Consider the following 15,065-nt stretch of genomic DNA (forward strand, 5'->3'; position numbering starts at 1 on the left):
CACCTGCCAACGTGCCTTTAGGGCCAATTCATACTAAATGCGTTTCAGTTGCTTTTTTTCTGCATCGAAACCGCACAGAAAGTAGGTTATATGGTTGTCGATGTGATAGTTCACATCAATGCTTGAAGTTCCAGTGCGTTCCGGATGCAGAAAAAAAAAGAACATGCTGCATTTTTTCTGCACAGGACTGTACTGGAAACGCATCAAGAACGCACCGGAACGCATTGGAATGCACCAAAATGTACCAAAAATGCACTAGAATGCACATGTCCCTATTTCAAGAAGAAAAAGAGGGGAGAAAAAATTAACTGGAACTCTTAAAAAACGCACTGGAATGTGTCAAAAATGCAACAAAAATGCACCGGAATGTGCCAAAAACTCATCAAAAATGTGCATGGCCCTTTTTCACACTAGTGCAGTCAGTTTCCGGTGCAGGAAAAAAGTAGAACATACCTCATTTTTTCTGCACAGAACTGTATTGGAACACAGCAAATTGCATCAAAAACATGCCAGTACAGAGTGTGGTGTGAACTGTAAGAAAAAACACATTTGAAACACATCTGGACTGCGATTCTATAGTGTGAACCAGCCCTTAGGGGTAGTTCACACCACAAAAACGAACTCCGCATGCGTTCTAGAGTTCCAGATGTGTTTTTGCTTACAGTTCACACCACACTCTGTTCGGGTGCATTTTTGATGCATTTTACTGTGTTCCAGTACAGTTCTGTGCAGAAACAAAAGCAGCATGTTCTGCTTTTTTTCTGCACCAGAAACTGACTGGAACTGACTGCACTGGTGTGAACTAAGGCAATTGGAATACATGGAAAACACTGTGCATGCATTTTTGATGCAGAAAAAAACGCACTGGACTTCATCTGGTGTGAGCCAGCCCTTAGGGCCAGTTCACACCACAAAAATGCACTCTGGATGCATTCTGGATATGTTTTTGCTTACAGTTCACACCTCACGTAGTTTCAGTGCAGTTCTGATGCAGTTTGCAATGTTCCAGTACAGTTCTGTGCAGAAAAATTGCAGCATGTTCTACTTATTTTTTTGCTGTGGAACACACTGGAACTGACTGCACTGGTGTGAACTAGGGCCATTGGAATACATGGAAAACACTGTGTATGCATTTTTGATGCAGAAAAAAACGCACTGGACTGCATCTAGTGTGAACTAGCCCTACATAATAAATGGGGCCATGCAGAAAATGTGTCTAATGGATGCAGTTATGAGGTGCTGAAGAGGGATTCCAGTGCAAAGTCCCTCTTCAAACATGCATGCAGGAGGGAGCGTATTTCCTATTAACTTTGGGCCAGCTGCTGCAGACATAGCTGCCCGCCAAGGATCATGAGTCAGCAGCATTACCCATGTGAAAGGGGTCTAATAATTCATGCCATGATTTTACTGTACATACAACATATGAAAAATTCTATGTTACATCTTGGTTACATCTGCCTATAAACGTAGGAGAGAGTGCGTTTGATTGTAAACAATGGGCTGCACACTAACACTGTCACAAAAATCCAACAAGTGGACAGCACACACTGCATCATTTCACCTTAGGTCGGCCACTTACCCACTTGCCGTCGTGAGGATTTACCCCCCCCTTCCTGACCAGGCCATTTTTTTGCGTTACAGCGCTGCGTTACTTTAACTGACAATTGCGCAGTCATGCAACGCTGCACCCAAATTAAATTTACGTCCTTTTTTTCACACAAATAGAGATTTCTTTTGGTGGAATTTGATTACCTGTGCGGTTTTCATGTGTGCGCTATAAACAAAAAAGATCGACAATTATGAGAAAAAAACATTTTTTTTTTACTTTTTGCTATTAGTCATGTCCAATAAAAAAATGTCATCAGAAATTTAGGGCAAAATGTATTCTGCTACACGTCTTTGCTAAAAAGAAAACCCAATACATGTAAATTAATTGGTTTACGTGAAAGTTAAAGCATCTACAAATGGTGATATATATATATACTGAGATTTTTGTTTTGTTTTTATTTCTACTAGTAAGGGCAGCGATCAGCAACTTATAGCGGGACTGGGGCAGGCATTCTGATACTGGGGAGAACTGACTTGGTGTCACTGACATCCCCAGTGACACCAATACATTGATCAGTGCTAATAAAAAGCACTGACACTGTATTAATGGCACTGGGCAGGAAGGGGTTAATGTGAGGGGCGATCAAAGGGTTAACTGTGCGGTTTCACAGTATGCTGTGTGTGTGCTTTCCACTGTAAGCACACTGCTTTGTATGGCTCTGCTTTCTTTCAGTGGTATTTGATTGCCTGTGCGTTTTTTATTTTTTGCGCTATAAAAAAAAAAGACCGACAATTTTGAGAGAAAAAACAATATTTTAAATTTTTTGCTATTAAACATGTCCAGTTACAAAAATTTTAAAAATCTAATTTCGTCATAAATTTAGGCCAAAAAAAATCCCAATACATGCAAATTAATTGGCTGACGTGAACGTTATAACGTTTACAAATGGCGGTATATATACTGGAATTTTTTTTTTGCTAGTAATGGCTGCGATCAGCGACTTATACGGGACTGCAGGACTGCGGCAGGCATTCTGATACTGGGGCGAACTGACTTGGTGTCACTGACATCCTCAGTGACACCAATACAGTGATCAGTGCTAAGAAAAAGCACTGGCACTGTAACGATGGCACTGGGCAGGAAGGTGTTAATATGAGGGGTGATGAAAGGGTTAACTGTGTGCTGGGAGTGTTTTACTAGGGGGTGTGAGTGGGCACAGCACAGCCATCCAGAGCAGTGTGTCCGAGCCGTCAAGGAGGAGGACTGTTAGAAAACAAAGTAGCCCTCCTCCCCGTCGGAGATCCTCGGTAATCACTGGGCGCCAGCGGGTAATCACTGACTGGGACCCAGTGATCGACAGCCGCGCCGTGAATGGCAGCGTGGGTAGGGGATGCGCCCCCCACCCGGAAATGCTAAATCACGTACAGTTTATATACCCAAAATAATCCCTAGTAGTTATCATAGATCTGAATGGAGAGAAGGTGGCTAGCAGCTATCATTTATGATAGGCCTTCCTCTGCTCATTGTCTGAATAGTGAAGTATCTACCCTTTGGGTCACCAGCCCAACATACCTTATTAGTACTGGTCCCCTCAGCCCAATCCTCCTCTGCCTACAGTGGCCTTAAAGTGAAGTTCCAGATGAATTAAAAAAAAAATAAAAGTCAGCAGCTACAAAAACTGTAGCTGCTGACTTAAAATACAGACACTTACCTGTCCCTTGGTCCAGCGGTGTCCTCACCACAGCTGGTTTCACCAGCCGTCTTCTTTCCCCGGCTCCAGCATCTTCAGTGTGGGCACCTGGCTGTGACAGCTTGCAGCTTCACGCATGAGTAGCGCTGTGCTTTGTGCATGGTCCCGTAGTCTTCTGGGACCTGTCACGTGTCCCACGAGACTACAGGGAGGGAGGGGGGAGCACAACTTCCTCATCCACTTGCCTTAGGTGATCGCACAGGAAGTTGGAGAAGGTACCTGTCGATTTCGGGTACCCGCTCCCCAAAGGTGCCAATCCTTAATGGGAAAACCTTAAAGCAGAACTTCCCCGTTTGGGTGGTGCTGCCAGGGAAGTCAGATAATCAGAAATTGGGAAAAATGCGTATTTTCCACTTAAGTCTTCAGATTTTTTTGATACCTTTACTTACACAAATACAATTTTTTGATGCAGTGAATCATATTTTGGATATACAGAAATATTACTATTTCTATAACTGCCAAAAACAAAATTCTGACTATTCTGCAATGAGTTTAAAAAGTATTTGTTATTGGCAATGCTTTCTCGAAACCTTCCTCCAGAAAACACCTTCTTAAACAACACTTTGCATGTTACATCACAGCAGGTGATAATTTGATTCACAGGACACATTTCACAGGCATTCTAAAAGCAGATGAGACAATGATGAACAACTCTAGGGTAAGTACTATCTCTTCCACCCTTGTTTTCTATAAAGCTTTAAAAGAATAGACAGAATGCAATTCAGGCCCTAACTTATACACACAATTGCAATTTGTGCTGTTCAGACACAGATATACTGTACAAGTATATAAACAAAGCCCCCTTAATTACAAACTCTAGTTTCATTGAATGAATCCCATGTAACTGCCTATTGCAACTTGGCACGTGAACCATGCATGCTTCACTGTTCTACTGCATTTAGTTCACAAATATTAATGAGTTCCAGTTTTGAACACCCATAAGCTATGTAGAGGTGAACATACTTCCAGTGCAGTCTGTTGTGGTGAGCTCAGGAAAAAAGTCTATGGGTGGGTTACAGGGTACACCAACTGTACTGTATCTAGAGAAGAACAGCATTGATACCCTAATAATATAACATGTCCAACATCTCACCTACATAGAGATGTTCTGTAGTCCACAGAAGATAGTTGAGTTGTTTGAAATTTCAGTTAAGTACATGGGAAGTTAGAAAGACACTGGACACTGTTTTTTTTCTTAACTAGAGATAGGAAACCAATAACCACCGTTTCTAAAAATTAGTAACCTGCAATATAGTACTTTTTCTTCTTGGATTTGTTTATTCCCTAACTGCCATGCTGGCACAGACTGCAAAGACAAGACATGGGTTAAGGAAAACTGACACAACTCTGATACTAGTCTGTACATCTATGGGTTTATTAGGACCTAATGTCTTCATGTGGCTAAATAAGCCTGTTAGCATCTGCCACAGTTCTTGGACTGTAAATTCATTTTATATTAGATTCTTGGAAGTTTAACATGAAGTCAACATTATGAAATTATTTTATATTGTGTTCTCTTACAGGTTCTCCTTGTTGCATTGGTGGTTATGTCACTTGGATTAGGACTTGGCCTTGGACTGAAAAAGGGCAGACCATCATGTAAGTCCTATATGTGAAAAGTTTTATATGATGTTGGTTATAATGGGTTGTTAAGTGGTTTTATTCTTGCTGTACGGTTATTCCTATATCTATGTGTATTTTTCACTAATAGTCTTTGTCTGAATTTGCTGCACAAAAGTAAAGGCCAGGACACAAGATGAGAAAATGGGATGAAAAATACCACTTTCAGATTGATTGTCCGATAGTCTGATCATTAGTACACAGCTTTCGAGAGCCGATCAAGACAGTTCATGCGAAATTACCTAAAGGGACAAGCACAAAATGTTTTCTTATATGATACCAGAACGAACAATTTTCATTTAATTAATACAGTATTCGTTCATAAAAAATGGAGTGACCAAGTCCACGCATGCTCAGAAATGAAAGAATACAATACAATACATTACATCACTTCCGAAGTTGTATTCTGTCTTACGAGAATTTTTGTAACTTTAGTAACCTATTCATTTTAGAGAAAATCAAATAGACGATCATTCATCCAATATTCTCATCGTGTGTACTTACTGACACCTTACAACTACCGACATTGTATAGGACAACAATTTGTTTTCCACTTTTCATCTTTGTTCACTGGGTTTCTTTACAACCTACACCTCCTTTACCTCAGGCTTTTCTTTTAATTATGCATGAGAATGACAGACGATTTGACTTGGGTTCACTAGGTTTCTTTTCAAGCACCATTTGGTTTATTTTGTCATTTTTTTTTATTATGATTAAGACTGACACAAGAGTTGACTTGGGTTCACTGGGTTTCTTTACCAGCACAACCGCCTTTACCTCCTTTGTCCTCTATTTTGTAATATCTTTGAAAATGATTGCACCTAAACATTTAACACAGATAGTGACTTTGAACATAGAAGTAGATAAGAAAAGGAGAGAAAGCTAAATTAAAGGTTCACAGACTACACCATGACATAAATGGATGCACTCTAATAACAATTTTGCAAAGTAAGATTTTACATTGTAGAAATTAAAGTGTAACTATCAAAAACTTTTGACGAGAACACACAGTTCTGATAAGTAGCAGTGTGAGAATCCTGATAAACCTGGCTGCGCTGGTTCTAACTAAATTCTGTAAAATGAATAGATACAGTAGCACAGCTTTATTCTGTTTCTAGCGTTATTTTATTGATTGACCTTGCTGTTCCTATTATTTAACCACTTGCCTACTGGGCACTTTTACCACCTTCATGCCCAGGCCAATTTTCAGCTTTCAGCGCTGTCGCACTTTGAATGACAATTGCGCGGTCAATGTACTCATATGACATTTTTATCATTTGTTTCACACAAATAGAGCTTTATTTTGGTGGTAATTAATCACTGCTGGGTGTTTTATTTTTTGCACTATAAACAAAAAAAGAGCAAAAAATGTAAAAAAAAATTTCTGTTTCTATTATAAAATGTTGCAAACAGGTCATTTTTCTCCTTCACTGATGTGCATTGATGAGGCTGCAATGATAAGCAGCACTGATGGGCACTGATAAGCAGCATTGATGGACACTGATGGGCACTGCTGAGGTGGCACAGATAGGCAGCACTGATGGGCACTGATAGGCTGCACTGATGATGCTGCACTGATAGGCGCCACTGATGGGCACTGATAGGCGCCACTGATGGGCAACACTGATGGGCGGCACTAACTGGCGGCACTGACTGACAGCACTGACTGATGCACTGACTGGTGGCACTGCTGGGCACTGATGGGCACAACTGATGGGCAGCACTGCTGGATGGCATTGATGGGGGGCACTGCTGGGCACTGATGGGCACTGGAGGATGACACTGCTGGACATTGGTGGGTGTCACTGCTGGGCACTGCTGGGTGGCACTGCTGGGAGGCACTGCTGGGCACTAATCATCAGCTCTGTTCTGTGACAATTGCTGGTTTTTGGCAGTACTTTCCCCACGCTGTGACAACGTGAGGAAAGTGGTGCTGATAACCGGCAACTGTATTTACTCCGTGATCTGCTGTGTCATTGGGCACAGCTGATCACGTGGTAAAAGGCCACTGTGATTGACCTTTTACCTCATCATGTGATCAGCTGTGTCCATAGGATCATGGAGAGCGCCAAGCTCCTCATACAGTCTGGACAAATTAAGTGGTTGATTTACTAAAGGCAAATAGACTGTGCACTTTGCAAAGTGCAGTTGCCATTTTCAAGTGCAGTTGCTCCAGAGTTTAGTAAATGAGCAGAAGCTCTGCTGAGTTCCATCACCCAATCATGTGCAAGTAGAAATGCTGTTTTTTTAATTTTTCTTGCGCATGATTGGGTATTCTTTGCAAAGTGAAGCTTTACCTCATTTTCTAAGCTCTGGAGCAATTGCACTGTGTAAAGTGCACAGTCTATTTGCCTTTAGTAAATTAACCTCTAAAGGTCAACTGAATGTAAAACTTTTTTAACCTTACATGTTTGATTGCTAGTGGAATTGCATGCTTGTACTGCATGACAGTAGAATTCCCAGCTCAACCTAAGTGTCATGGACTTGCAACAATAAATAATGGTGTCACAATCCACCAATGGCTTCAAAATGTAAAATTAATAATGTATAATCATCAAGACATGTAAAAAAACAGCAGGTGTTTCAGCCCGCTGGTGCCCAATCAAGTAAAAAATGGCAGTTTGGGGGATGTTGACTCTAAAGGCAAAATGCTGTGCATTCCTGTGAGATTCACTTACAGTTCTGTGTGGTGCAATTTCATCCTATTTATGTTAAATGGGCTGAAATTGCACCAAAAGTAGAACATGCACTACTTTTGGAAACTCACTGCAACTGCATCGCATGGCACAGAAGTACTATGCAATCCGGTGCAGGTAAATGCAATGCGTTTGCAACCTCTTTTTTGGGGTGTCATTAACTGAACATTGACACCCACTGCATTTTGAAAATGGTGCAGGAAACACGCACAGAGTGCAGGTTTCCAGCCTTGAGCTCTGGTGTGAACCAACCCTAAGAAATGACTTTTTCCAAACTTTCTACCTCCTAGCAAATTTCATGGATGTAGAATATTATCAATATTTAGGGACTAGATAACCACATGTTTGCAGTATATATAACTATTAATAAAGACCTGTTTGCCTATGGTCTCAAGGCTATGGCTACAATGTTTTTAGTATTGATAAACTAATAGAGGTTTCAGCGCATCACTGCCTAAAAGCAGTGCATTACATACAGTGGGTATAGAAAAGAATCTCTCTTTTAAATAATAACATTTTGTTGCTTTGCAGTCTGAAATGAAGACAGACACAGTTTTTGTTTTATCCAGCTGTGTTTATACTTATAACATCCAAGTAAAAGATATAACACTAACATGTCAGAAAAAAATGTAAACATTAAAAAACATAAACACTGAGTTGGAAAAAAGATCACGCTCCTAAAGATGACTTTTCAATCAGGTGTAGCTAACCACCTTCTCAATGGCACACAAGGCCATTTGACTTTCACCTGTAATCAGCTGTGGTTATTTTGATTAGCTCAGCATGGAAAGAGCTTTCCTAGAGCATCTCAGTTCCAGGTAGTGCAACTGAAGCAAACAGTCAATTATGGATGGCAAGGCTCTGTTAAAAGATCTCCGGAATAAAGCCGAACAGGCAGGAGATGGATAGAAAAAAAAAATCAAAGGCTTTATCAATGCCTAGAAGCACAATGAAGTCTATTATTAAGAAGTGGAAGGTATTTGGTATAACACAGACCTTCCCTGGATCAGTACATCACTACAAACTGGATGAAAGAGCCAGGAGGAAACTGATCAGAGTCTACCAAGAGGCCTACAGCAATTCTGAAGCAGGAATATATGACAAAGAGTGATCATTGTGTGCATGTGGAACCAATATCACACATTCTTCAGAAATGTGGCTTGTATGGGAGGGTTGCAAGAAAAAAGCCAAACCTCAGGAAAGGCCACATGCAGTCACGACTGAGCTTTGCCAAAATGCACCTTGAAAGCCACATGGAAAAATGTGTTATGGCCAGATGAGACTAAAATGTTATTATTTGGCCTCAACACTAAATGCTACGTTTGGTGGAAATCCAATAAAGCTCACCAACTAAATAACACCATTCCTATAGTAAAGCATGGAGGTGGTGATATCCTGGTATGGGGGTGTTTCTCTGCAGCAGAGACTGGAGCACATGTCAGTATAGAAGGAAAAATGGATGGGACAAAATACTGTCAAATTCTTGAGGAAAATCTGCTTCCCTCTGCCAGAAAGTTGTCAATGGAAAGAAAGTTTACCTTCCAACATGCCAATGACCCAAAGAACACAGCAAAAATGACCACACAGTGGTTAAAGGAGAAAGCGGTGAATGTCCTTGCATGACCTAGTCAGAACACAGGCTTAAACTCCATTGAAAATCTGTGGGAAGACTACAGTCCACAAACGGTTACCATCAAATTTAACTTAACTTGAGCAGTTCCGCAAGGAAGAGTGGGCAAATATTCCAAAGTCTAGATGTGCAAAGTTAGTACAGACATATCCCAACAGACTAAAGGCTGGAATTAAAGCAAAAGGTGGTTCAACAAAATACTGACACAAGGGGGTGATCCTTTTTCCAGCTTAGTGATTCTGTTTTTGATTTTGTTTTCTTTTTTTCTGAGATGTTGGTGTTATATCTTTCACTTGGATGTTATAAGTTGTACTGAGTAAATACAGCTGGATAAAACATAAACTGTGTGTATCTTCAGTTCAGGCTGCAAAGCAACAAAATGTGATTATTTTAAAGGGGGGTGGTGATTCTTCTCTATACCCACTGTATCTAACCTTGGGCTATATATAAATTACTGAATTGTGTATAGCTAAAGTTGATGTTCTGCAGTAACAGTAACATTGAAATAAGTCTGAAAAATCTAAAAGTTCAAAAGAGGTGCTTCTTTTTTATATGAATAAAAAGAAAAAGCTGTTGAAGACCTCTTACCCCTGATTCACACTAGCCCAGATGCTGCGGGCTAATTGCAGGTTCGGGAATCTATGCGATTCCCACACCCGCAACCACCCACAGCCACATCACGTCTCTTACGAGATGCGTGGGTGCCATTTATTCTGAATGGCACCCCCATGCATCTCATCCCACAGTGCAATTGTGGGTGCGGAAACCACACAGAAACCACATGGTCAAAAAGACCATTCGGTTTCCTTGTGGATGCGTTTTGGAAAAGGGTCATGCATCTTTTCTTTGTGTGAAACGTGGGCAGAGCAGCTTGTTCAAATGAACAGGCTGCCATGCCCGTGCAAGTGCAGACTGCAGGGCCTGCACTAGTGTGAAGTGGACCTGAACTCAGAAAGTGAAGATTTACTATGTTATACATAACATCTAGAAATAATAACTGTGCCTAAGCAACAACCCCAAAAGTGTATACTTTGTATGAAATTCCTTTGGAAAAATAGCAATACGTTTCCTGATACACTTCCTTCCCCCAGGGGAAGAGGGGGGACTCTTTATTTTGAGGCACCAAAGTGCCCAGTGCTCTGCAGCAATTAAAAAATGAGACAGATTTTTTCAGCAGGCTTCCAGGGGCAGAGACAAGATTGTTTAATGATTTTTGGGTGTAGGTAGAGTAATCCTATGTGACACATTTCCCATCAATTATATTAAAGTTATAGCCTCCTTTTCTATGGCAATCCACCAGGGCAAGCCGGAACTTTAGGGTAATTGCTGAGAACTGTGGCACAGAGAATTACTCTGCTTGTGCCCAGAAATCATTAAATAGTCCTGTTTCTGCTTTGTCCTCTTGCTGCACAAATGGGACCTGGGGAAGTTTTCTTTTCATTGATGCAGATTGTAAGTTACTCTGCAGTGCCCCAAAATAAAGAGTCCTGTCTCTGCCCTTGGGCCCCCTGCCTAAATGGCAGAATGTACCTGATTGGCTCAATATGGGGAACTAAAGTGCAGCGATCCCCAAAGAATCTCAAACAGTGATTCCCAGTTCATTTCAACATATTCCAAATAATGTAATAAATGAAATACCTCACAATATGGAAAAACAAAGGTATTATTTGAGGTATTTAGTTTGTTGCATTATTTAGAATATATTTACAGTGGTTGTAAACCTCAGGCATGACTTATGAACAGAGAACATGCCTTTATAGTGTGTGCTTGTCTCAGTTAAGAGCACTAAGTGTCATTTCTATCTGCTACTTCAGTCCTCTGCTATCATGATGGTGAAAGGAGAGGGACATCCAGCACATTGACAGCCTCAGCTCTGTTCCTGTGTGCTGTTTGGAGGGAGATGGGTGTGTTTCTGCCCTCCAATCAGCTCTTACTGCTCTCCTCCCTGAGCTCTGCAGTGTGTAATTTCAACTCTCCTCTCCGTTTTATGCCTACCAGCAGTCTGTATGTTCTATATACTGCTCAAAAAAATTAAAGGGGGGGCGCTTGTGAGCAGTGACTAAAGATGGCCGCTTAGCTGGCATGCTCCCACCCACTGGACACTTAATTTGCTCTTCTGGCTCTCAGGGAGGTAAGCTGCCCACCCGCTACCCTTCCCCAGATTCTGCCCACATCAATGGGGAAGAAAATGTGGGCCGCTCGCGCTCCCAGCGCTCAACAATCCACACCAGCGCTTGCGGCCTACTTGCCGGTGGTTCCTCCTGAAGCCCAGGCCTCGATTTCGGACCCGCCCGGATCGCTACCCGTAGGTGAGTCGAACAACGCCTATGACAAAGACACTGCATCAGAGGAACCCCAGCAGCCCCTACACTGGCCCTTCGGGATGCTGAGCTCCTGGATCACTTTATTTCCATGCTGCAGTCCAAATTTTCGTCCGCTACTTCCAGGCTGGCTGAGCGTCACTCTAGAGATATTAGGGAGCTGGGCAATCGTATGAACGATCTGGAGGATAAAATTGATGCTGCAGTCATGGTGATTGAAAATCATGAGCAGGATCTGAGCAACCTGAAGAAGGAATTGGCGGGGGTAAGTGTGTTGTGGGAGGGGCATGAACATGCCGCAGTGAGCAGCGTGAGCGTGTAGTCCTGTCCTGATCTGCCCTGTTGATCGCCCAGAGCCCTGTCCTACCAGAAAGCCTGGGCAGAAAAGAAGCGGAGAGTCGCCACGGCTCCGAGTCTGGGTGTCCTGGTCCCGGAGGTGGTCGTGTCGGTGGAGTCCAGACCTGTGCCCCTGGGAGAGGCAGCGGGTCGGCGAGGCTTGGCGGTCCCCTGGGAGCAGGAGGCAGCAGTATCAGAAGAGAAGTGAGAGCGTCCCTATGACAACTCTTGTGACCGCCCAAATGACCTACCAGGTGACAGCCCATGTGAAGGATGGCGGTAATTTTGAAAAGTGACAAGCTATTCCAAAAGTTCAGGAAAGTGGTGTGGCTTCACGGCTGAGGAAGAGGCAGAATATTAAAGTTGATTTGCTCGGGACTTGGATTGCAACCTTGGGAGACCCTGAGATACCTTAGATGTCTAATATACAGGGACCCCTCATTTATTCAGCTAATTCATCTAATCTCATCGGCAACAGCTGAGTGCACCCTGGGAGGGTGAGATCCGGATCTGCCAGCATGAAAGGAGGTGGTGAGTTGCCGTGAGCAACGACGGAACTTTTTCTATTGTGATGCATCTGATGTTTTTGCTGCAGTCTAAACGTACTCCTGAGTACTAGGGGGGACAGAGGACTGTATTCATGGGGTTCTCAGTGGTTCTCAACGGCGGTGGAACTGGCTATATTACTCCTGCTCCCAAAGTAACAAGTAGGAGAGATTAAAGTCAGCAGAGTAAAAAGTCCTTCCTGGGGACGGATAGTACAGCAGTTGTGCAATAGCAAACTCAGTGGGAAAGTTTAACAGGGATGAAGAGCAGATAAGCCAAAGGGGGGGAGTAAAACCCCCCCAAGCAAGTGTGAATACTAGCACAATAAGGAAATACCTACCTCTACGGAGAAAAGTCCGGAGAAATTAACCCCTGACAAACAACAGGAAAGAACTAGAAAAGGGATGGGAGATCACTCAAGAATGTCAATAGGGACACAAGAAGAGAACCAGTCCAATGACCCAATAAATGCAGACAGTATAACAGATCAAAGTGGTTTGGAAGAACAGGGAGCTACATTACAAATACTTACAAAAGCTGATATGACAGATATGTTTGCAAATTTGGAGATATCTATGAAAAATGAAATGGTGGCAATACGTAACAATCTGGGCCAGAGAACAGACAAAGCTTGCATTTAAATTAGAGGATCAAAATAGAGAAAGAAAAAATAATTTAAGGATTCACGGTTTGCCAGAACAGTCCCATGGGAACGATTTGGGAGATAAAATAAAGAAAGTGCTTAACCCATTGATAGGTAGATCCACAATACAGCATCTAAAAATGGAGAGAGTACATAGGATATGGAGACTGCAAGAAGTGCCAACAGACTTACCTGATTCCATCACTATGAGGGCAGAGAAAAAATATGGAAAAGGCTCAAAGAGATCCCTGAAATAAAATATGGAGAAATAAAGATAAAAATATTTGCTGACATTGCATCTGAGATGCTAGTTAGGAGGAGATCCCTGAAACCGTTGTAGGAGGAGATGAGGGAGAAAAAAATTTGATATAACTGGGGGTTCCCGGCCTGCATGATTGGGTGCAAAGACGGGAAATCTGCAAGATTGAGATTCCCAGAAGAATTGGGTGACTTTTGTAGAAAATTAGATTTACAGGAAATGGACATTGTGGGGTGGTCAGGGGGGTCTACTGAGTGTTCAGAACCGGGAAAAGAAACGTGGAAGATGGTAAATAAAAGGAGAAGGTAAACCGGTGTGGGGGGGGTGACCCTTGCGTGTTTTTTTTTCTCACCCCCTTCTCCCCCCAGCTCTCTTCTTCCACGCTGGGGTTGCAGGTCCATATAAGGAGAAATCATAGGTTTTTTTGAGGGGGTTTGATTAAGTTTAGGACCTACAATGTGAAAAGGCTGAACTCCCTGATAAAAAGACATAAGATACTCAGGGAAATCCATCAACACTCTATAGAAGTAGTATTTCTTCAAGAAACACATTTAACCCAAGATACAAATGTCAAACTATACTCAAAGTATTATCTAATGTGGTATTATGTTGACTCACCAGTTAAAGGGGATAAGGAAGTATCAATTGGGCTCTCGAAAAATGTTAATTTTTTCCTGGAAGGTAGACTGGAAGACCCAGAGGGTCGGTTTCTATTTCTTAGGGAAAAGTTACGAGGATTGGAATATACACTAGCTAATATATACTGCCAAAACAAAAACACAGGGATATTCTTAGAGGGGGTGTTAAGGAAACTCTCTGAACTTAAAAAGGGATGTCTGGTCGTGGCTGGAGATTTTAATCTGTGTTTGGACCCTCAGCTGGATGCATCATCATGTACACAGAGAGAAGTTGAAGTAGGGTAGGAAGCTGAAATTATTACTGAAGAGGTTATTATATAAATATCAATTGGCGGATACGTGGAGAGTGAAACATCCAGAAGAATGCGATTATACCTTCTTCTCTCATGTGCATGGTTCGTATTCAAGACTGGATTATATAATGATAGAGCATAGACAGTTGGAGTCATTGGTTAGTTCCAACATAGAGGTCATGTCCATTTCTGATCACGCTCCCGTTATGATGACATTATGAGTAGGAGGAGGGCAAGATAAAACAACTATATGGAGATTAAATGAAATGCTCATACAGATCATCCCGAAGTAGAGAAAAGGTTAAGGTGAGAAACTGAACAATTTTTTGAGCTCAATGAGACTAATGAGGTCTCGGTGGCCACAGTCTGGGAGACACATAAAGCTTATATTAGGGGAATACTGATTTCAATAGGAACAGAAAAAAAGAAGGAATGAGAAAAAAAAAATAAAGATGGTGACGGAAGAGCAAAAAAAGAGAGGAACAGATTTATATCAGAAGATAATACTTAAAAGAGTTAAAAGATCTTATGGAACAAGAGTCGAGGAGGATATTTAATAGGGCCTCAAAGGAAAGATACCAGTGGGGGAATAGACCTGGAAAATACTTAATGAGAAGGTTAAAGAGCAAGAAATCCAAAAATTTTACAGAAAAAATTAGAGATGGGAAAGGAGAAATATTGCATGCTACCTCTGATATTGCTAATAGGTTTCAAAAATATTATAGTGAACTTTATGATGTGAGCAGTGGTGATCAAAAGGAAAGTGAACAGGAAAAGAAAAGAA

The 15,065-nt window shown here is 41.8% G+C and overlaps 1 protein-coding gene across 1 annotated transcript in view; it reads left to right on the forward strand.

Annotated features, from left to right (window-relative positions):
* ENPP3 (ectonucleotide pyrophosphatase/phosphodiesterase 3) overlaps window positions 1-15,065 on the forward strand; it is a 169,687-nt gene that overhangs the window by 7,468 nt on the left and 147,154 nt on the right. Inside the window, exon 2 of the mRNA XM_089676174.1 lies at window positions 4,823-4,898. Coding sequence (XP_089532300.1) covers window positions 4,823-4,898 — 76 coding nt within the window. The remainder of the gene's footprint in view (window positions 1-4,822; window positions 4,899-15,065) is intronic.

The sequence above is a fragment of the Staurois parvus genome, unplaced genomic scaffold (assembly GCF_062004578.1).
Source record: "Staurois parvus isolate SC_StPar_1 unplaced genomic scaffold, SC_StPar_1.0 ptg000165l, whole genome shotgun sequence".
NCBI classification, from domain to species: domain Eukaryota; kingdom Metazoa; phylum Chordata; class Amphibia; order Anura; family Ranidae; genus Staurois; species Staurois parvus.